This window comes from Diorhabda sublineata, chromosome 4 (assembly GCF_026230105.1).
Source record: "Diorhabda sublineata isolate icDioSubl1.1 chromosome 4, icDioSubl1.1, whole genome shotgun sequence".
Lineage (NCBI taxonomy): Eukaryota > Metazoa > Arthropoda > Insecta > Coleoptera > Chrysomelidae > Diorhabda > Diorhabda sublineata.
In genome coordinates, this window is record NC_079477.1 from 37,079,483 (window position 1) to 37,104,227 (window position 24,745).

At 29.9% G+C, this 24,745-nt stretch overlaps 2 protein-coding genes across 6 annotated transcripts; both read left to right on the plus strand.

Annotated features, from left to right (window-relative positions):
* The first annotated feature begins 563 nt into the window (after positions 1–563).
* On the plus strand, positions 564–12,915 carry LOC130442577 (retinal homeobox protein Rx-B). Its single transcript, XM_056776805.1, has 2 exons — positions 564–1,097; positions 8,990–12,915. Exons 1-2 carry the CDS (start codon positions 679–681, stop codon positions 9,729–9,731), a joined length of 1,161 nt encoding a protein of 386 aa, XP_056632783.1. The 5' UTR covers positions 564–678; the 3' UTR covers positions 9,732–12,915.
* On the plus strand, positions 9,759–23,878 carry LOC130442576 (serine protease inhibitor 88Ea-like). Of its 5 annotated transcripts, none has more exons than XM_056776804.1 (5): positions 9,759–13,427; positions 15,066–15,367; positions 15,965–16,394; positions 16,539–16,774; positions 23,453–23,878. In XM_056776804.1, exons 2-5 carry the CDS (start codon positions 15,071–15,073, stop codon positions 23,732–23,734), a joined length of 1,245 nt encoding a protein of 414 aa, XP_056632782.1. In that variant the 5' UTR covers positions 9,759–13,427; positions 15,066–15,070; the 3' UTR covers positions 23,735–23,878. The 5 variants fall into 5 exon arrangements, with proteins under 5 accessions (XP_056632782.1, XP_056632777.1, XP_056632779.1 ...); XM_056776799.1 differs by lacking the exon at positions 23,453–23,878 and adding an exon at positions 22,161–22,485; XM_056776801.1 differs by lacking the exon at positions 23,453–23,878 and adding an exon at positions 19,772–21,293.
* Positions 23,879–24,745: the final 867 nt, after the last annotated feature.

Genomic DNA, 24,745 nt, shown 5'->3' on the forward strand with positions numbered 1-24,745 from the left:
ATTAAAGCTTGCTCCATCAGGAACTTAATCATCTTGACTCCGGTCTTAGTTATGTCGTTTCTTATTATATACAGAGATGAATAAAAATAATGTCCGAGAATGAATAAGCTTTCATTTCGAACACCCTGTAAACTGAATCGTTTATAAACGAGAATTTTAACGAAAATAACAATGTTGCCAAATCATTTCTGAACATTTTCTTTATCAATTCATGACGATATATCAACTTTGAAAGAAATATACAGCCATTAATATGAATCTAAAAATTTTCATTCAATAAATCTTTGCGATGTGTACCGTTGGAAACAAATAGAATAAAAACGATCCAGCATCGAGATTCCCACAAGAAAAATATCAATTAATATAAGCCCACATCTTCGTAAATCCACGTGACCAGCATCAAATACCCCGACAACAAAGAGCAACAATAGAACCTGCGGAGCCCTTATCTCGAACGAACCCCTACGCCCTAAACCGAACTCGAAGCCACACCCCTCCTCTACCGAAACCAATGGCGATTTAGTACACAACGTCGCGATTGGTCGTAATCCCGAGTGCCAATTGAGCTCGTTAAATATAAATTGACTAAAATGATCATGTCAGAAGTCAGTTTATCCATTTAAGTGAAACTCTTAGCAATTGTTTGATTAGATAATTGACATAACATCAATTAAAATAATGGAAGGTGGCGCGCCATTTGACGAACAATCTTTCAATGATTTCAATAATCAACCTTTACCTTCGCTATCATCGACTTTACTCAATAAAAATCAGGATAATCTGAACGTGCATTCGATACAAGTTATGCTGGGGCTGCAACAACAACAACACGACATGTTCGGGACAATTGGATCTCCGATGGATTACAAAGAGACGACGAGGAAGCTGGAAGGATCTCCGATACATCATCAGGACTTGAATGGGCTGTATACGCAGGGTATCGAGGGCTCCAACGGCGGTAAAAGGAAAAACGAAGAAGTGGTTTTGTTGCAATCACAGAATTTGAGTTCGAGTGAAATTGGTAGTACGCAAAGTACTGGTACTAAGAAGAACGATAAGAAGAAGAATGAGAGTGGAGTGAAGAAGAAAAAAACGAGGTGAGTTTTTGTTGTTTATTGTTAGGAGAAAGTAAGGCATCTTAAATTTAGGTAACTGACCTGATACTATGGATAAAATGGATGGCTACATATCCGATGCTGTAATTTCTGTAAAAATTCAGATATTGGGATAAATTAAAAGAGATGCTGTTCAGAAATGATTTGGCAACATTGTTATCTACGTAAAAATTCTCGTTTTTAAACGATTCAATATATAGGATATTCGAAATGAAAGCTTATTCATTTTTGCAAATTATTTTTATTCATCTCTGTATATAATTAGAAACGACGTAACTGAGAACGAAATCAAAATGATTAAATTAGTGATGAATCAAGCTATAATATGAAAAAGAAAAAACCTAAAATCGGTCAAAGGGTTTTGGAGAAAATGAGATTTTGTTCAAGTCCCAATTTATTCAGTTCAACTCCCATTTTGATTTTTATAAAGCGCTGAAACTTCTTTAAAAATTGAGATATCTCAATGAAAAAAAAAAGAAAATGTTCAGAAATGATTTGGCAACATTGCTATTTTCGTAAAAATTTTCGTCTATAAACGATTCAGTATACAGGGTGTTCGAAATGAAAGTTTATTCATTCTTGCACATTATTTTTATTCATTCCTGTATATAATAAAAAACGACGTAACTGAGAACGAAATCAAAATGATTAAATTCGTGATGAATCAAGCTATCATATGAAAAAAATAATCCTAAAATCGGTCAAAGGGTTTTGGAGAAAATTAGATTTTGTTCAAGTCCCAATTTATTCAGTTCAACTCCCATTTTGATTTTTATAAAGTGCTGTAATTTCTCTAAAAATTGAGATATCTCAATGAAAAAAAGAAGAAAATGTTCAGAAATGATTTGGCAACATTGCTATTTTCGTCTATAAGCGATTCAGTATACAGGGTGTTCGAAATGAAAGCTTATTCATTCTCGGACATTATTTTTATTCATCTCTGTATATAATAAAAAACGACGTAACTAAGAACGAAATCAAGATGATTAAATTCCTGATGAATCAAGCTTTAATATAAAAAAAATAATCCTAAAATCGGTCAAAGGGTTTTGGAGAAAATTAGATTTTGTTCAAGTCCTAATTTATTCAGTCCAACTTCCATTTTGATTTTTATAAAGTGCTGTAATTTCTCTAAAAATTGAGATATCTCAATGAAAAAAAGAAGAAAATGTTCAGAAATGATTTGGCAACATTGTTATATTCGTTAAAATTTTCGTCTATAAATGATTCAGTATACAGGGTGCTCGAAATGAAAGCTTATTCATTCTCGGACATTATTTTTATTCATCTCTGTATATAATAAAAAACGACGTAACTGAGAACGAAATCAAAATGATTAAATTCGTGATTAATCAAGCTATAATATGAAAAAAAGAATGCTAAAATCGGTCAAAGGGTTTTGGATAAAATTCGTTTTTGTTCAAGTCCTAATTTATTGAGTCCAACTTCCATTTTGTTTTTTATAAAGTGCTGTAATTTCTTTAAAAATCAAGATATCTCGATGAAAAAAAGAAGAAAATGTTCAGAAATGATTTGGCAACATTGATATGTTCGTAAAAATTCTCGTCTATGAACGATTCAGTTTACAGGGTGTTCGAAATGAAAGCTTATTCATTCTCGGACATTATTTTTATTCCTCTCTGTATATAATAAAAAACGATGTAACTGAGAACGAAATCAAGATGATTAAATTCCTGATGAATCAAGCTTTAATATAAAAAAAATAATCCTAAAATCGGTCAAAGGGTTTTGGAGAAAATTAGATTTTGTTCAAGTTCTAATTTATTGAGTCCAACTTTCATTTTGATTTTTATAAAGTGCTGTAATTTCTCTAAAAATTGAGATATCTCAATGAAAAAAAGAAGAAAATGTTCAGAAATGATTTGGCAACATTGTTATATTCGTTAAAATTTTCGTCTATAAACGATTCCGTTTACAGGGTGTTCGAAATGAAAGTTCTCTTACTATCACTTAGTAATTTTATTTATCTCAGTATACAATAAAAAAGAAATAACTAATTTGGATATCTGAATAATTATATCATATACTGCCCTAAAGCAGAATCTTTCTATTAATAAAACAGAAATATTTAGGCCATGTATAAAAATCAATAAAACTTAATTTGGAATAACGATAGCCCCTGTATACTTCCGATAGACTTATTCACATTTCCTAAATTGTTTAGTAATTTTTCATTAAATATTTTTCTATGAAATTAGATTGAAATATTAGTTTTTTACGTTATTTTATGAATACCCTGTATATGATATTGCTTGTTTGATTTAAAGTGAATCAAATGTCTCGCTTGGATCCAATAAAGTTTAACTTTGTTTCTAATAATCCATAGATCACTTTTTAGGTTCTTTTAAGCGCAAAGTTTTCCTTTTTTTTAAAAAAAAAATTTGATTTAATTCACATTTTGGTGTTGACCGCATGTTTAATGATATTGTATGCCCTAAAAAAAGAAGAATGACCACGTGCCTAATAACACGTAATAAAATCGAAACAACTGACGCCAGTACATACCCAACTGGCGAATATATTAAATTGAGTCACTTAATGAAAATCAATTGAATGTGAAAATAGATAAAAATCGCTTTTTTATTTCAATTCCAATTGAAATAATTATGCAAATCAGTACTGCAAGACATACACGTCGAAGTAATAAATGGACTCGTTTGTGTAATGTCTAAGACACCTCGAGAAATAATATAAATTCTCATCTCTATATTTTTGCTTTGTCTATGGTTAGACTTTATGTCATACGTCACGTATTCACAGAACTAATATCATGGAACAGTTTGACATAAATATTTATCTTCCAGTGTTGACTGATTTTTTAATAATATTTAACTAAGGGATAAAAACTCAAACAATCGAATTTTTTTTTCTAGAAAAAATGTTATGGGAAATTAGAATTACGCGAATTACGGCAAAACTAGACTTCCCAGGAAAAAATGTGTGAAACAAAAGTTGTAGAAAATCAAAAAATCTATAATTTAAACCAATTATCTCACACATAACCTCAAAATTACTGAAAAAAAAATGTGAAAATTCGTATTTTTTGGATTTAAATTATTTTTCTTACAAAAAAATTTATGAAACCTCATTAAAATTTTCGAAACAGTGGTGTTTTATGTTCTGAATCTGACCTTATTTTTTATTTTGAAAAACATCGATTCGTTCGAAAGATGATGCGGTTTTTCTAAAAAAAATGTTATGGGGAATTAGAATTACGCGAATTATGGCAAAACTAGACTTCCCATGGAAAAATGTGTGAAACAAAAGTTGTAGAAAATTGAAAAACCTACAATTTAAACTAATTATTTCACACATAACCTTAAAATTACTGAAAAAAAATGTGAAAATTCGTATTTTTTGGATTTAAATTATTTTTCTTACAAAAAAATTTATGAAACCTCATCAAAATTTTCGAAACAGTGGTGTTTTATGTCCTGAAACTAAACTTATTTTTTATTTTGAAAAACACCGATTCGTTCGAAAGATAATGCGATTTTTCTAAAAAAAATGTTATGGGAAATTAGAATTACGCGAATTACGGCAAAACTAGACTTCCCAGGAAAAAATGTGTGAAACAAAAGTTGTACAAAATCAAAAAATCTATAATTTAAACCAATTATCTCACACATAACCTCAAAATTACTGAAAAAAAAATGTGAAAATTCGTATTTTTTGGATTTAAATTATTTTTCTTACAAAAAAATTTATGAAACCTCATCAAAATTTTCGAAACAGTGGTGTTTTATGTCCTGAAACTAAACTTATTTTTTATTTTGAAAAACACCGATTCGTTCGAAAGATAATGCGATTTTTCTAAAAAAAATGTTATGGGAAATTAGAATTACGCGAATTACGGCAAAACTAGACTTCCCAGGAAAAAATGTGTGAAACAAAAGTTGTAGAAAATCAAAAAATCTATAATTTAAACCAATTATCTCACACATAACCTCAAAATTACTGAAAAAAAAATCTGAAAATTCGTATTTTTTGGATTTAAATTATTTTTCTTACAAAAAAATTTATGAAACCTCATTAAAATTTTCGAAACAATGGTGTTTTATGTCCTGAATCTAACCAAATTTTTTATTTTTTAAAACACCGATTCTTTCGAAAGAAAATGCGATTTTTCTTAAAAAATGTTATGGGGATTTAGAATTACGCGATTTACGGCAAAACTAGACTTCCCATGAAAAAATGTGTGCAACAAAAGTTGTAGAAAATTGAAAAATCTACAATTTAAACCAATTATTTCACACATAACTTTAAAATTACTGAAAAAAAATGTAAAAATTCGTAATTTTTTCGATTTAAATTTTTTTTCATACAGAAAAATTGATGAAATCTCATCAAAATTCTCGAAAAAGTGGTGTTTCATGTCCTGAATCTAACCTTATTTTTTATTTTGAAAAACACCGATTCGTTCGAAAGATGATGCGGTTTTTCTAAAAAAAAATATTATGGGGAATTAGAATTACGCGAATTAGTGCAAAACTAGACTTCCCATGGAAAAATGTGTGAAACAAAAGTTGTAGAAAATCAAAAAATCTATAATTTAAACCAATTATCTCACACATAACCTCAAAATTACTGGAAAAAAATGTAAAAATTCGTAATTTTTTCGATTTAAATTTTTTTTCGTACAGAAAAATTTATGAAACCTCATCAAAATTTTCGAAAAAGTGGTGTTTCATGTCCTGAATCTAACCTTATTTTTTATTTTGAAAAACACCGATTCGTTCGAAAGATAATGCGATTTTTCTAAAAAAAATGTTATGGGGAATTAGAATTACGCGAATTACGGCAAAACTAGACTTCCCAGGAAAAAATGTGTGAAACAAAAGTTGTAGAAAATCAAAAAATCTATAATTTAAACCAATTATCTCACACATAACCTCAAAATTACTGAAAAAAAAAATGTGAAAATTCGTATTTTTTGGATTTAAATTATTTTTCTTACAAAAAAATTTATGAAACCTCATTAAAATTTTCGAAACAGTGGTGTTTTATGTTCTGAATCTGACCTTATTTTTTATTTTGAAAAACATCGATTCGTTCGAAAGATGATGCGGTTTTTCTAAAAAAAATGTTATGGGGAATTAGAATTACGCGAATTATGGCAAAACTAGACTTCCCATGGAAAAATGTGTGAAACAAAAGTTGTAGAAAATTGAAAAACCTACAATTTAAACTAATTATCTCACACATAACCTCAAAATTACTGGAAAAAAATGTAAAAATTCGTAATTTTTTCGATTTAAATTTTTTTTCGTACAGAAAAATTTATGAAACCTCATCAAAATTCTTGAAAAAGTTGTGTTTCATGTCCTGAATCTGACCTTATTTTTTATTTTGAAAAACATCGATTCGTTCGAAAGATGATGCGGTTTTTCTAAAAAAAATGTTATGGGGAATTAGAATTACGCGAATTATGGCAAAACTAGACTTCCCATGGAAAAATGTGTGAAACAAAAGTTGTAGAAAATTGAAAAACCTACAATTTAAACTAATTATTTCACACATAACCTTAAAATTACTGAAAAAAAATGTGAAAATTCGTATTTTTTGGATTTAAATTATTTTTCTTACAAAAAAATTTATGAAACCTCATCAAAATTTTCGAAACAGTGGTGTTTTATGTCCTGAAACTAAACTTATTTTTTATTTTGAAAAACACCGATTCGTTCGAAAGATAATGCGATTTTTCTAAAAAAAATGTTATGGGAAATTAGAATTACGCGAATTACGGCAAAACTAGACTTCCCAGGAAAAAATGTGTGAAACAAAAGTTGTAGAAAATCAAAAAATCTATAATTTAAACCAATTATCTCACACATAACCTCAAAATTACTGAAAAAAAAATGTGAAAATTCGTATTTTTTGGATTTAAATTATTTTTCTTACAAAAAAATTTATGAAACCTCATTAAAATTTTCGAAACAATGGTGTTTTATGTCCTGAATCTAACCAAATTTTTTATTTTGTAAAACACCGATTCTTTCGAAAGAAAATGCGATTTTTCTTAAAAAATGTTATGGGGATTTAGAATTACGCGATTTACGGCAAAACTAGACTTCCCATGAAAAAATGTGTGCAACAAAAGTTGTAGAAAATTGAAAAATCTACAATTTAAACCAATTATCTCACACATAACCTCAAAATTACTGGAAAAAAATTTAAAAATTCGTAATTTTTTCGATTTAAATTTTTTTTCGTACAGAAAAATTTATGAAACCTCATCAAAATTCTTGAAAAAGTTGTGTTTCATGTCCTGAATCTGACCTTATTTTTTATTTTGAAAAACATCGATTCGTTCGAAAGATGATGCGGTTTTTCTAAAAAAAATGTTATGGGGAATTAGAATTACGCGAATTATGGCAAAACTAGACTTCCCATGGAAAAATGTGTGAAACAAAAGTTGTAGAAAATTGAAAAACCTACAATTTAAACTAATTATTTCACACATAACCTTAAAATTACTGAAAAAAAATGTGAAAATTCGTATTTTTTGGATTTAAATTATTTTTCTTACAAAAAAATTTATGAAACCTCATTAAAATTTTCGAAACAGTGGTGTTTTATGTTCTGAATCTGACCTTATTTTTTATTTTGAAAAACATCGATTCGTTCGAAAGATGATGCGGTTTTTCTAAAAAAAATGTTATGGGAAATTAGAATTACGCGAATTACGGCAAAACTAGACTTCCCAGGAAAAAATGTGTGAAACAAAAGTTGTAGAAAATCAAAAAATCTACAATTTAAACCAATTATTTCACACATAACTTTAAAATTACTGAAAAAAAATGTAAAAATTCGTAATTTTTTCGATTTAAATTTTTTTTCGTACAGAAAAATTTATGAAACCTTATCAAAATTCTCGAAACAGTGGTGTTTCATGTCCTGAATCTAACCTTATTTTTTATTTTGTAAAACACCGATTCTTTCGAAAGAAAATGCGGTTTTTGTAAAAAAAATGTTATGGGGAATTAGAATTACGCGAATTAGTGCAAAACTAGACTTCCCATGAAAAAATGTGTGAAACAAAAGTTGTAGAAAATCAAAAAATCTATAATTTAAACCAATTATCTCACACATAACCTCAAAATTACTGAAAAAAAAATGTGAAAATTCGTATTTTTTGGATTTAAATTATTTTTCTTACAAAAAAATTTATGAAACCTCATTAAAATTTTCGAAACAGTGGTGTTTCATGTCCTGAATCTAACCTTATTTTTTATTTTGAAAAACACCGATTCGTTCGAAAGATGATGCGGTTTTTCTAAAAAAAAATATTATGGGGAATTAGAATTACGCGAATTAGTGCAAAACTAGACTTCCCATGAAAAAATGTGTGAAACAAAAGTTGTAGAAAATTGAAAAATCTACAATTTAAACCAATTATTTCACACATAACTTTAAAATTACTGAAAAAAAATGTAAAAATTCGTAATTTTTTCGATTTAAATTTTTTTTCATACAGAAAAATTTATGAAACCTCATCAAAATTCTCGAAAAAGTGGTGTTTCATGTCCTGAATCTAACCTTATTTTTTATTTTGAAAAACACCGATTCGTTCGAAAGATGATGCGGTTTTTCTAAAAAAAAATATTATGGGGAATTAGAATTACGCGAATTAGTGCAAAACTAGACTTCCCATGGAAAAATGTGTGAAACAAAAGTTGTAGAGAATTGAAAAATCTACAATTTAAACCAATTATCTCACACATAAACTCAAAATTTATGAAAAAAAATCTAAATATTGATATATTTTATGATAATATATGATAAAATAATACAAAACATCACAAAATACTGAACTAATGTCAATTTTTCATTAATTACGATTCTTTTTCCAGAACAACCTTCACCGCATTTCAGCTGGAAGAACTAGAAAGAGCGTTCGAGAGAGCACCATACCCGGACGTGTTCGCGCGGGAAGAACTAGCCCTGAAATTGAACCTCAGCGAATCCCGCGTACAAGTTTGGTTTCAAAACAGACGAGCGAAATGGCGCAAGCGCGAACCGCCCCGGAAAACCGGTTACATCAGCTCGGCGTCGCCGAGCCCGAACATCGCCACGAATTTCAACAACACCATACCATTCACGCAATCGAACACCTTAAACGCGTCGGCTCCGGCGGATTCTTGGAGCTACCAGTCCTACGAATTGAGCCCACATTTGAATCTTCTAAATAGCACGTCGGGATCTTATTCTACGTACGGATCGCCGGCTTCTTACTCGAGTTTCGGCTCCACGCAAAACAGCTACTCTTACATGCTAAATTCCCATGAAAATCAGTTATTTAGCGCGCCCATACGATCCCACGAATATGCCACGGCTTCGGTTAATAACCCGAGTCCGCCCCTGGGTAGGGAATACTCGATGCTGCAGACGCATTCCCCCACTACCGACGAGAATTCGATTGGAGTTAAGATCGAATACGTCGATCATACCGCTGCTTTGAACCAATCGCCGGATTGGTACGAGAACGGATCGCCGAAGAACGACACGACTTATCACGATGATGGACGATTGAAAGAACTCAAATCGGATAACGGTAATCAAACGTACGTGGCGCTGCCTCCTTTTCGGAACTAGCAAAAATTGTAAATAGACATTATTTTTAGTTTATATTTGTTTTTTATCTAGTGACAAATGTGTTGGCGAGAGCAATTTAGTCAAAATTATTTATTTATTGTGGGCGATTTGAGATGTGACGAAATTTTTTCGTAATCTTAGTTGATTTTATTATGGAAATGGTAGTATTGGTAGTAATAAAGCATAATTTGGAAAGGGTGCAAATTTTCGTCTTAGATTGATAGAAGAAGAATAAAAGTTGTGGGGGGATGAGAAAAATACGATTTATGTTCGATAATTTCTAACATAACCTCAAAATTTTTGAAAATAATTTGGTTTTTTTGGTATTTAATTTTTTTCTGGCCTAAAAGTACATGGATTTTTTTTTCAAAATTGATGACAAGGTAGAGATTTAAGTCCTTAATAGAACCTCATTTTTTATTTAGGAAAATACCAAGTGGCTTGAAAAATATAGCGATTTTTAGAAAAAAAGATGTTGAGGGGAGATGGTATTACGTAAATTACGGTGAAACGAGACAATTTATCAAAAATTCTTGACAATAAAAGTTGTAGGGAATCGAAAAATCTACAATTTACATTAATTTATTTTTTTACATAACCTCAAAATTTCCGAAAAAAATGCTAATCATCGAGTTTTTTGGACTTTTTATTTTTTTTCTGGTACAATAATGTATAGATTTTTGTCAAAATTAGTGAAAAGGTAGAGTTTTTTGTCCTTAATGGAAAGCTATTTTTTATTTTGGGAAATACCGAGTAGTTTGAAAAATATAGCAAATTTAAAAAAAAAAGATGTTATGGGGAAATGGTATTAACGTAAATTACGGTGAAACGAGACAATTTATCAAGAAATCTTCACAATAAAAGTTGTACGGAATTGAAAAATCTACAATTTACATTAATTTATTTTTTTATATAACCTCCAAATTTTAGAGAAAAATGCAAATAATCGACTTTTTTGCACTTTTTATTTTTTTTCTTGTACAATAATGTATATATTTTTGTCAAAATTGGGGAAAATGTGGAGTTTTTTATCCTTAACGGAACGCTATTTTTTATTTTTGAAAATACCGAGTCGTTTGAAAAATATAGCAAATTTAAAAAAAAAGATGTTATGGGGAAATGGTATTAACGTAAATTACGGTGAAACGAGACAATTTATCAAGAAATCTTCACAATAAAAGTTGTAGGGAATTGAAAAATCTACAATTTACATTAATTTATTTTTTTATATAACCTCCAAATTTTAGAGAAAAATGCAAATAATCGACTTTTTTGCACTTTTTATTTTTTTTTCTTGTACAATAATGTATATATTTTTGTCAAAATTGGGGAAAATGTGGAGTTTTTTATCCTTAACGGAACGCTATTTTTTATTTTTGAAAATACCGAGTCGTTTGAAAAATATAGCAAATTTAAAAAAAAAAAGATGTTATGGGGAAATGGTATTAACGTAAATTACGGTGAAACGAGACAATTTATCAAGAAATCTTCACAATAAAAGTTGTAGGGAATTGAAAAATCTACAATTTACATTAATTTATTTTTTTATATAACCTCCAAATTTTAGAGAAAAATGCAAATAATCGACTTTTTTGCACTTTTTATTTTTTTTCTTGTACAATAATGTATATATTTTTGTCAAAATTGGGGAAAATGTGGAGTTTTTTATCCTTAACGGAACGTTATTTTTTATTTTTGAAAATACCGAGTCGTTTGAAAAATATAGCAAATTTAAAAAAAAAAAGATGTTATGGGGAAATGGTATTAACGTAAATTACGGTGAAACGAGACAATTTATCGAGAAATCTTCACAATAAAAGTTGTACGGAATTGAAAAATCTACAATTTACATTAATTTATTTTTTTATATAACCTCCAAATTTTAGAGAAAAATGCAAATAATCGACTTTTTTGCACTTTTTATTTTTTTTCTTGTACAATAATGTATATATTTTTGTCAAAATTGGGGAAAATGTGGAGTTTTTTATCCTTAACGGAACGCTATTTTTTATTTTTGAAAATACCGAGTCGTTTGAAAAATATAGCAAATTTAAAAAAAAAAAGATGTTATGGGGAAATGGTATTAACGTAAATTACGGTGAAACGAGACAATTTATCGAGAAATCTTCACAATAAAAGTTGTAGGGAATTGAAAAATCTACAATTTACATTAATTTATTTTTTTATATAACCTCCAAATTTTAGAGAAAAATGCAAATAATCGACTTTTTTGCACTTTTTATTTTTTTTTCTGGTACAATAATGTATAAATTTTTGTAAAAATTAGTGAAAAGGTAGAGTTTTTTGTCCTTAATGGAACGCTATTTTTTATTTTTGAAAATACCGAGTAGTTTGAAAAATATAGCAAATTTAATAAAAAAGATGTTATGGGGAAATGGATTCACGCCATTTACGGTAAAACGAGACTTCCCATCAAAAAAATATTTATAAAGAAGTTATAGAGAATCAGAAAATCTACAATTTACATGAATTATTTTTTTTACATAACCTCAAAATTTTCTTAAAAACGCAAGTAATTGTTTTATTTTTGTTTCTTTTAATTTTTTTCTGGTACAATAATAAATCGATTTTTTCCAAAATTAGTGGATAATGGGATTTTTTGTTCTAAATCGAACTTTTCGAGCAAAAATGTTATGGGGAAACAAATTTGCGCGATTTGCGGCTAAACGACAATTCTTATCAAAAAAATGTTAACTAAAACTTGTAAACAATCTACAACTTACTCCAATTACACTTTTAGATTACCCCAAAATTTTCGAAAAAAAAAATATTGAATGTTCTTCTCCTACAGTAATTCTTGTAGACACCCAGTACATCGTCTAGACACAAATTAAATATTATCAATGTACTTAATTGAACAAAAAACTTTCGATATTGACAAAATTGCGAAACAAAATATTTTGAATCGCCCACAATTAATACATAACCTGAAAAATAGCCATAATACGTTATTTTTTTATGTACATAACCTCAATTATGTCAAAATCAAGATTTATATTTTTTTGTTAATCCCAGTGCCATAGATATACATAATTTTAAATACATTCGATATAAAAAAATTATTATAATACCGAAATTGCCTTAGGAATAGTGCCATATTTTTTTTACAATTTTTGTAATGTAAAATGAAAATAAAATGTGAAATAAATAAAATATAATCCTCTATGGGATTTAATTATCCGTATTAATTGTAAAATCAATTAATATACTATTGTTAACTAACAATTCTTAACAGTGAAAAATAATTAGAAACCACAGAGAATCCCTCATTTTCTAAAATAACTTTTAATAAGAATTGAGTTATAAAGAAGTAAGAAACGAAAGGAATGATTTCTCAACATTAGTCCTATGATAATTTAATATTCCAAAAATGATATAGAAACAAAGCGTAGTGTTGAAATAGTGAATAAATATTATATACATATATGAGATGAATGTTTGAAAAAATATTTAAGAAAAACATGTCGAGTTATATATTACAACAACCTGTTCCTTCTCTATACTTCTTACTTCTTTGTCTTTGAAAGGATTGTAAGCGCTTAAAACCTGTTTATTCAACTTAGTCACGTTAGTCGGTTATTCAAGGTATGTTGTAGTGAATAGTGAACAAACAACTAATTTTATACAGTATTTTTGTGAATCGTCAGTGCTTTATCAATTGTTCAAATTAAAAAGGTAAGAATTTATAATTATGTATCTCAATTCAATAACTGATATGATAAAAACATATCTGAACTTCGTTCAAGGTTAATAACCAAAGAAAAACGCAATGAATGATGGCGTAATTCGTCATTAAAATTGACTAAACAATTTTTAAAACGATATTCAACAGCCAGAAAAATCATTTTCATAACTTTTAAATTATAAATAATAATTTTGAAATAAACATTCAACATAGCTACGTTGTTGCCACTTTTTCTTGTACGTATGTACATAACTTTTACTATATGATTTTCAACGATATTTAAGTACCTTTTCTGAATGTTACTTTTTACTATCTTTTAGGTCGTTTATTTTTGTATTTTTCTTTCATTTTTACATCAAATACCTAAATAATTATACAATGTTTATATTAAATACTCAAATGATCTTAAAAAATAAACTTTACGTTTATCATGTAATTAGTGTTGCATAACTGTTTTATTAAGAAATATTGAATGACGTAAAGTAATACACACGTGTAATGGGTGTTGCATAATGTTTTTCAGGACGTTTTATTAAATTTTTAATGTGAATCTATTAAAACGTTTTAAATATATCATACCTTTTGAATAAGATTGTCAACACTTTTTTATTAATACAACGAATCTACAGGTGTCTCTGGAACATATGATTCAAATGTTTCATTCCAGTTTACAACGTTGCCTATTTGTAATAAATGTCGTTTCTATTCTTTAGTAATTGATTGAAGTAGTTTAAATAGATTGAAACCGCGTAAGCATATAGGCAAAGGCAAAATTACGAGAAAAAGAAGAATAACAGATATTTTTGTGCAAAAAGCGTCTTCTTTGTTATAAAACAAAAAGGAAATTGAACATTATATCAATTTATAAAATTACCGACATTGATTTTAATTTTTTATGTTTCGAAACAGTTTTATGAGAGGGAAATTACGTGATTTCATAATAAATTAACAACAAATATTACTAAAGCTGAATATTTAGTGCATAATGAAACTATAACCTCGACATGCTATTCATTATCGTGTTAAATAGACATTGAAATAATAATTTGATGCACATTTTATACAATTGAATAGAATTTAAAAAATCGTTGTGTCTTATTCGTCATTAATCCGTAGCAGAATTTTTTTAGAAACGCGTTACCTTTTTAAATACTCGTTACCCTTTTTGAGACTCGTAATTTTATAGTAGATATGTGGGCGGCTAAGGTCCGTTAAGTACATAGACCTTATGATAGGCCCGTCGTGTCGTATTTGCCTTCCTTTGTATCCCTAAATCGTGTTCCTTCAAGTAATTTAATAATTTGCGGCACCTTTTTCAAATAACGCGCTACCTTTATAGTTATTATTATTTAGAAACGCGTTACCTTTGTAGAAATTGGTTACCCTTTTTATTAACAAGTAATTTTATGGTTCGCGGTATCTTCGTTAAAAAACCCACATTTTCACTTTCTATAGTAACAGTGTCATCACATATCCTTATTACGCCCCTGTAAATTTATACATCGAGAAAGTATATCCAAGTAGGTCATGATCGTACTTTCTTCGTTGTTCTAACCTCAGTAACGGGCGGACTTTTGCACGCGAACGTCGCTATTTTGAAAATATAAAGAGTGTTTTTGTTTTTATAGCCGATATGAAGATAACCTTCGTGATAGCCTTATTGGTGACGGTATTTTACAAAGAAACCGTCCAACAATGTTTCCCCCCGTACGCCGGTAATCAACCCAATAGAAAAGGGTATTTCGATCTTTATTCGGGACAACAGGAATTTTCTTTAGCTTTGTTACACGCAGTTAATAAAGTTCTTCCTAATGAAAATTTATTTTTCTCGCCGTATTCTACGTATCACGCTTTGCTAATGGCCTACTTCTTATCAGGCAGACAGACAGAGAATTATTTGAAGAAAGTACTTAGACTTAACGCGAATCAGGTTTGTATTTACTATTTTTGTTATATAGTTATTATTTTTTTACGAAATTTAGTGAATTATACACTTCGAGCTATTTTCAAAAGTGATTATGCCATTAAATAAAACATCATAGACAAAATATTATTAAGAAGTGTGTCTTGTGAAAATTCAATTTTTATAAAAGAAGAATTAAAGACATAACCACCATTTTGTTTTAAAACGTAAACAAGATATATCTCATTTTATATACACAGTGTTTTTCCGAAATAATCGGCTTAAATCATTTAAATATGACCGATATATTAAATAATAACTAATGTACAGGGTGTTTATTAGTTGAAATAGACGTATTTTATTGACAATAAGTTATTATAGTGATTAATCAAGTGTGTGAATTTTTCGTTTATAATCATTCAAAGTGTACTAAACATTAATATTTTACGAAGTATTATATTTTAAAATCCAAAATTCAGTATATAGGGTGCTTCATAACTTTTAAAAGTAATAGAAGCATAGATTTGTGCAAATATTATTTTATTAACATGATTGAAAAAAGTATGATATCATTTCTGTGTTACTTTTGATGAAAATTCGGATGTTTTATTCAAGTTTTTTTAGGAAAAATCCGATTTATACGCCGCATACAAAATAGACAAATTTTCGACGCAATTATTCGCCAAAAATGCTTCGTACGAATTCACCAGCGCGAATAAAATATACGTGGAAAACGACGTACCGGTGAAAACGTGCGTTTTAGATGATTTCAACGACGAGCTCGAAATGAAAGATTTCAAAACGAATCCTGAACAAGCTCGAATCAGCATTAACCAATGGGTGGAAAATGTCACCCATCATATGATCAGGGATCTCATACCCCCCGGTACTATAGATTCAGCTACGAACTTAGTTTTGGTGAACGCTGCTTACTTCAAAGGTTTATGGGAGAATAAGTTCCCAGAAGAGTTCACCAGACCGGAAATTTTCTATGTCAGTCCAACGAAACAGATAATGGTGGATATGATGCATGTCGAAGGCACTTTTAAACATGGTGAGTACGTTTTTTCACATTTATGTCGATCTCCTGTTTAAATTTTTCGTTTTATCCTCGTTAATTTCGGTGATCCCCTCGTAATATCGTTGAATTTTGTTTCTATTTTTGAAATTTATTGTATCGGTTTTCTTTTTCTCGAAGATGTGTCTGAATCCTTGGGGGCGCATATACTGGAAATGCCTTACAAGGGCGATAATATAAGTATGTACGTGCTTTTGCCGCCGTGGTCCGACACCCAAAACGCCATTGAAAACACTTTGAAGAATTTGACTTTGGAAAATTTCAAGAACATAGTCGAGAACGACAATCTCATTTCCAAGACTGTTCAAGTTTCCTTTCCCAAGTTTAGTTTAGAGACAACTTTAGAAATGACCCCTGTAAGTATTTTTTGGTGTTATTATGGGGAACATTAATCGTTGTCACTAAGTTTTCACAGGTTTTTAGTAGCTTTTGTTGGTGATTTGCTTTAACATGTTAATATAAAAAAACTGTTTGTTTTCGAAAATAGGAACTTTTTTTAGAAACGCGTTACCTTTTGTAGAAACTCGTTACCCTTTTTTACGGGCTCGTAATTTATTAGTTTGCGGTACCTTTGTAAAAACGCGCTTTATACGTATTTAGTAATCTTACAACTTTGTTATTTTTTATTGAAATTTGTGGATTTTAACATGAATTTGATTCCTAAAACGCCGCAACACGTTACTTTTTGTAGAAACTCGTTACCCTTTTAACGGACACGTAATTTTGGAGTATCTTTTTACAGTTATTTTGATTTAAAAACGCGTTACCTTTTGTAGAAACTCGTTACCATTTTTACGGACACGTAATTTTGGAGTATCTTATTACAGTTATTTTGATTTAAAAACGCGTTACCTTTTGTAGAAACTCGTTACCCTTTTTACGGACACGTTATTTTGGAGTATTTATTACAGTTATTTTGATTTAAAAACGCGTTACCTTTTGTAGAAACTCGTTACCCTTTTAACGGACACGTAATTTTGGAGTATCTTTTTACAGTTATTTTGATTTAAAAACGCGTTACCTTTTGTAGAAACTCGTTACCCTTTTTACGGACACGTTATTTTGGAGTATTTATTACAGTTATTTTGATTTAAAAACGCGTTACCTTTTGTAGAAACTCGTTACCCTTTTTACGGACACGTAATTTTGGAGTACCTTTTTACAGTTATTTTGATTTAAAAACGCGTTACCTTTTGTAGAAACTCGTTACCCTTTTTACGGACACGTTATTTTGGAGTATTTATTACAGTTATTTTGATTTAAAAACGCGTTACCTTTTGTAGAAACTCGTTACCCTTTTTACGGACACGTTATTTTGGAGTATTTATTACAGTTATTTTGATTTAAAAACGCGTTACCTTTTGTAGAAACTCGTTACCCTTTTTACGGACACGTAATTTTGGAGTACCTTTTTACAGTTATTTTGATTTAAAAACGCGTTACCTTTTGCAGAAACTCGTTACCCTTTTTACGGACACGTTATTTTGGAGTATCTTTTTACAGTTATTTTGATTTAAAAACGCGTTACCTTTTGTAGAAACTCGTTACCCTTTTTACGGACACGTTATTTTGGAGTATTTATTACAGTTATTTTGATTTAAAAACGCGTTACCTTTTGTAGAAACTCGTTACCCTTTTTACGGACACGTAATTTTAGAGTATCTTTTTACAGTTATTTTGATTTAAAAACGCGTTACCTTTTGTAGAAACTCGTTACCCTTTTTACGGACACGTTATTTTGGAGTATCTTTTTACAGTTATTTTGATTTAAAAACGCGTTACCTTTTGTAGAAACTCGTTACCCTTTTTACGGACACGTTATTTTGGAGTATTTATTACAGTTATTTTGATTTAAAAACGCGTTACCTTTTGTAGAAACTCGTTACCCTTTTTACGGACACGTAATTTTGGAGTACCTTTTTACAGTTATTTTGATTTAAAAACGCGTTACCTTTTGTAGAAACTCGTTACCCTTTTTACGGACACGTAATTTTGGAGTATCTTTTTACAGTTATTTTGATTTAAAAACGCGTTACCTTTTGTAGAAACTCGTAACCCTTTTTACGGACACGTTATTTTGGAGTATCTTATTACAGTTATTTTGATTTAAAAACGTGTTACCTTTTGTAGAAACTCGTTACCCTTTTTACGGACACGTTATTTTGGAGTATCTTATTACAGTTATTTTGATTTAAAAACGTGTTACCTTTTGTAGAAACTCGTTACCCTTTTTACGGACACGTAATTTTGGAGTATTTTTTTAGTTTTTTTTTTTTTTATTTAAAAACGCGGTACCTTTCCTATTTTTAGATTGTTTCTTTTTAACCATTTTTTTTATTGAAATTTGTTGTTTTGACGTGAATTCGTTTCTTGAAACGGCGCTACCTTAATTTTGAACACGTTATTTTATAGTTGGCGCAACATTTTTAAAAATGCGCTACCCGTTGGGAAATAAAGTTGCGCGTTATCTATTCCTTATTGTGGATTTCATCATTGTTTTATTATTGTGGTTTTTTTGCTTTTTGACCACAATTTGATTAGAAAAAAAAGGCGTTTTCTTTGTTATAAATATAATATTTTACATGTTGCGGTACCATTATAAAATTTGTAGTTTTCGACATCAATTCAATTGTTGAAACGGCGGTACCTTTTATACTATTTAGAAAAACCTTACCTTTGTAAAATAATGTGTATTCTTTGTTAAAAAATTTCGATTTCTATTTATCTTTGATGACATTTTTTCAGTTTTGATTCGATGAATAGAGAAATAACAAATTATAAACTCGTTAATGCGCTACCTTTTTATGATGAAGTTAACGCGCTACCTTTTCAAGATCGCGTTAATGCGTTACCTTTTTGTGGTCCCTATAGCGCGCTACCTTTTCTATGCTCTATCTTTTTAAAGTCGCGTTAATTCGCTACCTTTTTACGATCGCGTTAACGCGCTACCTTTCTACAATCGCGTTACCTTTTCACAGAATCAAATTTATATGATTTGATAACGAAATCTAAATTTGATATATGTATAAAACCTCCCCAATGTCTCAAAAAGTTCCACTCAATTTCCTAAATATATACAGAGTGATTAATTAAAAAAAACGTTAAAAAATAATCCTTCAGATGACGTAACCTGTAACAACCCCTATCCTAACTTCCCTCCCATTTCTCCACTCGATTTTAAAAAATTTATATACAGGGTGTTTGATTAAAATTTCGCTAAATTCGTGATATTAACATGTCTCGGTGGAGGTGGATATGTACATATTAAGAAAAAAAAACTCGATAAAACACCCAGTATATTCTTCTTCTCTCCGCTCATTAACTTCTCCTAACAAACTTTTCTTCTGTGGTAGATCTTGAATTCTTTGGGTGTGGGAAGTCTATTCAAATCGAACGCCGACTTTAGCGGCCTCTCTAGGAAAAAGTTGTCGCTAGGTGAAGGCATACATAAAGCAAGGATCGAAATAAACGAACGTGGTTCGCAAGCGGCGGCCGCCACCGCATTTTTCTCCTTCAGAATGTTGGGAGAAGACGACGGAATCGTTAAATTCAGATGCAACCGACCTTTCATTTATATCATTCATAATCATCACACGCATACCGTACTTTTCGTTGGCATATTTAGGGCGGCGCTCAAATAATAAATGACCGTCGTACAAAAAATTTCACCAACTTTATACATCTTTATAATTTTAAATTTCATACAGCTTCCAATTGACCATAATCGTAACGTTAAGTTTTAGTCTATTGTCGGTTATTCGGTAAATTTACCGATATCAAACAAATAATAATCCGAAGCGAACAAATAATACTTATTTCAGGAAAATTCGCCATTTTTAGTACGTTTATAATCATTACAATAATCTAATAGCTCTTCTCCACGATCCGCAAGCTCTTCTCAGTGGTCCGCAAGCTCTTCTCGGTGATCCGCAAGCTCTTCTCGGTGATCCGCAAGCTCTTCTCGGTGGTCCGCAAACTCTTTTATTATAACGTTCCATTAGATCTTATTGACGATCGCCAATTTCTTTCAAATGTCCGCGAGCCCATTTAAACTGCTTGCTAGCTCTTTCCAACGGTCCGCGAGCTCTTCTCGACGGTCCGCGAGCTCTTCTCGACGGTCCGCAACATCATTTCAATAGTCTTCAGTCTTTTAAAGAACCCCGATACTCTTTAAACTGTTTGCAAGCTCTTTTCGGCGGTCCGCGAGCTCTTCTCGATAGTCGACAGTCCTTTAAAGAACCGCCAGCTCATTTAAACCGTTTGCAAGCTCTTTTCAACGGCCCGCGAGCTCTTCTCGATGGTCCGCGAGCTCTTTTCGATAGTCGACAGTCTTTTAAAGAGCCCCAAGACTCTTTAAACTGTTTGCCAGCTCTTTCCAACGGTCCGCGAGCTCTTCTCCACGGTCCGCGAAATCATTTCAATAGTTTTCAGTGTTTTAAATGACCGCGAGCTTATTTAAACTGTTTGCAAGCTCTTTTTAACGGCCCGCGAGCTCTTCTCGACGGTCCGCAAGATCATTTCAATAGTCTTCGGTCTTTTAAATTACCGCAAGCTCATTTAAACTGTTTGCAAGCTCTTTCCAACGGTCCGCGAGCTCTTAATTGTTTTAACGGTCCACTAGCTCCCTCCTAGGGTTCCGCGAGCTCTCCTGCAGTAAAGGAAAAGCGAAACCAATTATTTTCTCGAAATTTTCAATTTGGTGTCCGTCATTTTCAATGGAACGTCTTAGAATATCAGATTTCATCCAACGCAATCGTAAAAATCTCATTTTTAAAGTTATGTCTCTCTAATTTTCATATCATTTATACTTATATTCATGGTTAGTGCCATAAATTTTGTTTATAACCAGTTTTCGTAATAAATTTTTATCAAATATCGAATTTTTTTATTGCAATAAAAAACCGAAAATAATATCTTTCGGCTTTGTTTTCACTGCATGTCCACACCCCGTCAAGTGCTTTAACAAAATCAACATTCGAGGTTTTCGGTAAACTCATTTTGGGGGCTTTTTTCAAGGTATGTAATCAAATTTTATTTTATTATTCAAGAATTGTTCAATGAAAACTATTTATTTCTATATATCATTATATATTTCTCACATTTTTTAATAATTATTGACAGTATCTTTCGTTAGTACCTCGTATACCATTTATTTTCATGTATCACTTCGTATTCCCGTCATTACATTGTTTTTATGATAAGATCTTTTGTTCTAACCCCGTATACTATTTATTTTCATATTCCACCTCGTATTTTCGTCATTATTTGGTTATCATTGATAGAATCTTTTGTTTTACCCCCGTATACCATTCATTTTCATTTATCAACTCCAAATTTATTTATTATTTTGTTTATATTGATAAAATCTTTCGTCTTTCCCCCGTATACTATTTATTTTTCCATATTTCTTCTTTATTTTGCTTTTATTGATAAAATCTTTGTACTTACCTCCGTATACCATTTATTTCCATTTATCACTTCGAGTTTTCCTCATTATTTTCTTTTTATTGATAGAATCTTTAGTTTTACCCCCGTATATCATTTATTTTCATATAACACCTCGTAATTTCGTCATTATTTTGTTATTATTGATAGAATCTTTTGTTTATCCCCCGTATACTATTTATTTTCATATATTAAATGTTATTGTTAACATTATGCTTTGATCTGACCCCGTATATTTATTCGTTTAAACTGAACAATTCGATTAATCGATTGAAGCGATTTAAAGTGAATCGATAGATTTTAGGATCGATCGGTTTGGAAAATCTGTTCAATTCCAACGCCGATTTCAGCTCCCTCTCTCCGCAACCGGTGTATTTAGGTGAAGGTATCCACAAATCTAGAATAGACGTGGACGAAAATGGTACTCAATCGTCCAGCGCCACCGCTTTCCTAGGGTTTAGAATATACGAGGGACCCGTTACAAGATTTATATGCAACAGAACTTTTATATATTTTATTTACAATAAAAAAAGCCACACCGTTTTATTCGTCGGTATAATGAGATCGCCGAATAAAGCCGAATCGATGTTAGGAGTTTAATAAAATCGTTTTTTTTTATGAATACGATAATTTTTTATAAAAAATATACCTGAATCCCGAAAAAATCCTCAATTTTTCTAAAAAAAAAATATACCCCGGTATATTTAACGATTTTACATTGGAAATTATATCATTACCCCCATATTTCGAATAAATACGTTTTATTGTATGTATAGAAACAACTTTTCTCAGTGTATATTCAGTTCTGGTTAAAAGTTTAATGCATCAACGATTATTTCCTTTTGACAGTGTTGCCCGATCAGATTTCCTTCGATATTTTGCACGAAGAATTAATTTTGTTTGAATATCAAGGGAAAATTGTATAATTAGCTGATATTTTATAAAAAATCTATTTTTATTCAATTTAAATTATTAATATTTTTTTGGAAAAATATTTTGTACACGCTATTTTAAACAAATTTATTCCCCCTAATTCAACTCCCATCAAAAATGCTTGGCAACACTGTTGTTTGCTTAGAATATGATATAGCATCAGCCATTTCGAAACTTTATCCTTCTCTCTTTCTCTTATTGTATTTCGGGTTTTCCTTCTCTTCTTAACTAGTTTATAAAGAAAACGAAGAATCGTAATAAATTGACAATAAAATTTTATGTAAATAGTATTTTATGAAATTTCAACAATAAATACCAGAGTTTTCGAAAAATCTATCATGAGAATGAAATAAGAAAATCGAGGTATGTAGTTTTTGTTAATAAATTAACTTTTTATTTGATACTTTTTGTAGTTTCGTGATTAATTTCCTTCTAAGTACCTAACCTCAATTTTAACTTATTATAAATCCAAAAATTTATATGTGCACTATGTATTTGGGCTTTATTGCTGTAATATACTTAGCTTTTTGTACGTAAACTTTTTAGTATTAAGCCTCCACTTAATAACAACTTCCTATATACAGGGTGATTCGTTATAATATTGAAATGTAGACATTTGTTCGTACGAAAAAGTATGATTCAAATTTTTCCTGTAGATTCTTCAATATATGGGAGTAGGAGATCTTTTTGACCAAGATTCCGATCTGTCAATGTTATCCGATACTAAAGTAACTCTAGGGGGATCTATTCATAAAGCGAAAATACAAGTTACGGAAGAGGGGACGAAAGTAGCTTCCGCTACCACGTTTTTCAGTTTCAGATCAAGTAGACCCGCAGAACCGGCTCAGTTCATTTGCAATCATCCGTTTATATACATGATTTACGAAAAAGTACAAAGGGCCGTACTTTTCGGGGGCGTTTTTAGAAGGCCTTATTAAGAAACAAAAATTCAATGTATTCAAATCAAATTAGATTAATAAATATTTATTGAATATACTTAGTGAGGTGTTTTTATTAATTGTAATGGAAATTCAGTGTGTTTAAATGATTTGTACATTTTTTTAAATAAATATTGATCCAAATCCGGCTTTAGGAAATTTATTGAAATCAACCCTGAAGGAAATTACGAAGCGTACGCAAATTTTTCAAAATGGTTGAAAATTTACGTCAAATTAACAAAAATTTGGCTTAATGGAGGTTTTGACTCGTTTTTTTCAATTTTTGCGAAAAATCGTGATTTTTTTTCTAATTTGGATTGTATTTCAAAAGAAACTAAATTTTCACTGTTTTTGCCAAAATTATCAAATTTAAGATAAATATGAATTTGTTTTCTACTTTTCTCTAAAAATTTGAGGTTAAGTGAAAAATATTGAAGTGAAATAACAAAAATTGCGTAAAAATATTGTGCACACCTTGAATATCATAAGTATTGGAATAGTGCCATTCAAAATGGAGAAAAAATGAGCTGCATATAGTCAAAACTGTATAAAATAGAAAATAATCTGATAGAAATGAATATGTAGAAAATGAAAAAATGATACAAAGAAGACAAAAATTTATAGAAATAACTTGAAAAATTGAAAAGAAACAACAAATTTGGTTTTGATATGTAAAAAGACATCTGGACGACGTGTACCTCCCCAAAAAACCAGAATTTATACCACAGGAACAAAAAAAATAAAATGCCTATGTGAAAAGTCAAAAAACAATATGAAGAAAATGAAAATTGATTGAAATAACTTATAAAATTGAAAAACAACAAGGAATTTGGTTTTGACACATAAAGAATCAACAGGAAGACAAATGGCCCCCTAAAAAACCAGAATTTATATCACAAAAACATAGAAAACAAAATGTCTATGTAGAAATTGAAAAAATTATACAAAGAAGACTAAAATTTATATAAATAACTGAAAAAACTTGAAGAAAACAAGGAATTTGGTTTTGAC